The sequence below is a fragment of the Microtus ochrogaster genome, unplaced genomic scaffold (genome assembly GCF_000317375.1).
Source record: "Microtus ochrogaster isolate Prairie Vole_2 unplaced genomic scaffold, MicOch1.0 UNK8, whole genome shotgun sequence".
NCBI classification, from domain to species: Eukaryota; Metazoa; Chordata; class Mammalia; order Rodentia; family Cricetidae; genus Microtus; species Microtus ochrogaster.
In genome coordinates, this window is record NW_004949106.1 from 4,278,349 (window position 1) to 4,280,105 (window position 1,757).

The 1,757-nt window shown below is 41.5% G+C and overlaps 1 protein-coding gene across 1 annotated transcript in view; it reads left to right on the forward strand.

The window, feature by feature from the left end:
* Gtf3c3 (general transcription factor IIIC subunit 3) overlaps positions 1–1,757 on the forward strand; it is a 31,781-nt gene that overhangs the window by 9,157 nt on the left and 20,867 nt on the right. The window contains exons 5-6 of the mRNA XM_005366359.3: positions 232–423; positions 1,409–1,574. Of these exons, the coding sequence (XP_005366416.1) occupies positions 232–423; positions 1,409–1,574 (358 nt within the window). The remainder of the gene's footprint in view (positions 1–231; positions 424–1,408; positions 1,575–1,757) is intronic.

Below are 1,757 nucleotides of genomic sequence, written 5' to 3' on the forward strand. Positions count from 1 at the left end.
GAGCCAGGTAGCAAGAGTCCACCTTGAATACAGACGAAGGCTGAGCGTGTTTGAAAGCAAAGTGTAGTATAGCTCTGTGTTATCGAAGTTGTGGTGAATCGTTTTTAGAGCCCTGTTGGAGTGATCAGAGCTTAGATAGCGGAAAAAGTCTGCAGTTTGAATGGTAGTGTCCATACCAGCTTAAGCCTCTTCCGTTAGCCAATGAAATTTGTTTTATTTTTATTCTTTTAGCTCCTTTGGCTTACGAGCCATTCTCTACGCTTGCCATGATATACGAGGACCAAGGTGACATGGAGAAGTCACTGCAGTTTGAGTTGATTGCTGCACATTTAAACCCCAGTGACACAGAAGAGTGGGTTAGGCTGGCAGAAATGTCTCTGGAACAAGACAATATTAAGCAGGCTATTTTTTGCTATACAAAAGGTAATGCCATTTTTCTTGTGTAGATGGAAAGAAATTATTTTTCTTGTTTTGTTTCATTAGTTGTTATATGCATTTATTCTCTTGTTATATTGTTACTCCAACCGTATATCTTTCTTTTTTTTTAATTTAACTTTTTTGAGAACTTTATATATGAGAACTGCATCTGCCTTCCCTCTTCCCTCCAGTTCCCCTCATGCCGCCCTCCAAACTCATGCTCACCTCTCTAAGTCCATTTAGCTTTACTTAGATGGCCATGGGTTCAGGGCTAACCACTTGGGATAGGAAAATACCTCCCTCCTCCCTCAGTACCCACTGATCCCCTGTAGATCTTCTAGGGGCGGGGCTGTGTGGAATTTTCCTGAGCCATGTGGGCGTATCAGCTGCTGCCATTATGCTGGTCTTGTTCGGGAAACCGTATTGTTGAGGCTCACGGGTGCATTTTCCATGTCGTGTCTGGGGTACTGTCTCACAGCAGACACCCTGTCTTGTTCGGAAAACCGTATTGTTGAGGCTCACGGGTGCATTTTCCATGTCGTGTCTGGGGTACTGTCTCACAGCAGACACCCTGCCCTCTCATCTGTGATTTCCCGAGGCTTGGGTGTGCAGGCTGTGCTGCCAGAACTGTTAGGACGTGATAGCTGAGCGATGCTCCACGGCCAAATGGATTTGTTCCTCATAGTCTGTTACAGCATCTCCCTGGTTCTCATGCTTATTTGTGACTTGCTTTGTATTGCATTGACTATAGCACAGAATTTCAGGTTTCCCACTGAGGTCGGTGCTGCCTTCAGGCTGTTAGCGTTTATGGTTTGAGTGACCAGATTACTGTAGAAAGCCAAGTCTGGCCTTAGACCGAGGCTGTTCAAGAATTCTTGTGAAGATAGATTTATTCCAGAATAATTTTATTATTATGTTTATTACATTTTTGAGGTAAGTCACACATCTTTTGATAAATATGTAACTTTTTTATTCCTCTTTTTTTTTATAGCTCTTAAATATGAACCTACTAATGTCCGTTACCTGTGGGAGAGATCAAGCCTGTACGAGCAGATGGGTGATCATAAAATGGCCATGGATGGCTATAGGCGTATTTTAAATCTTCTGTCTCCGTCTGATGGAGAACGCTTTATGCAGTTGGCCAGAGATATGGCAAAGTAAGTCTGAAGTGAAATGTATATACATATATGTCTTTATTAGTTGTTTGCAAATCAAGGCTATTTGAAATAGAATATATTTTACATTAAGGTCCAAAGAAAATTTTTGTCTTCTGTGCTTTTTATTTGTCCAGTTATAGTGTTTTTTTATTTAGTGCTTTTTGTTTTCCAAGTTGACTGTGT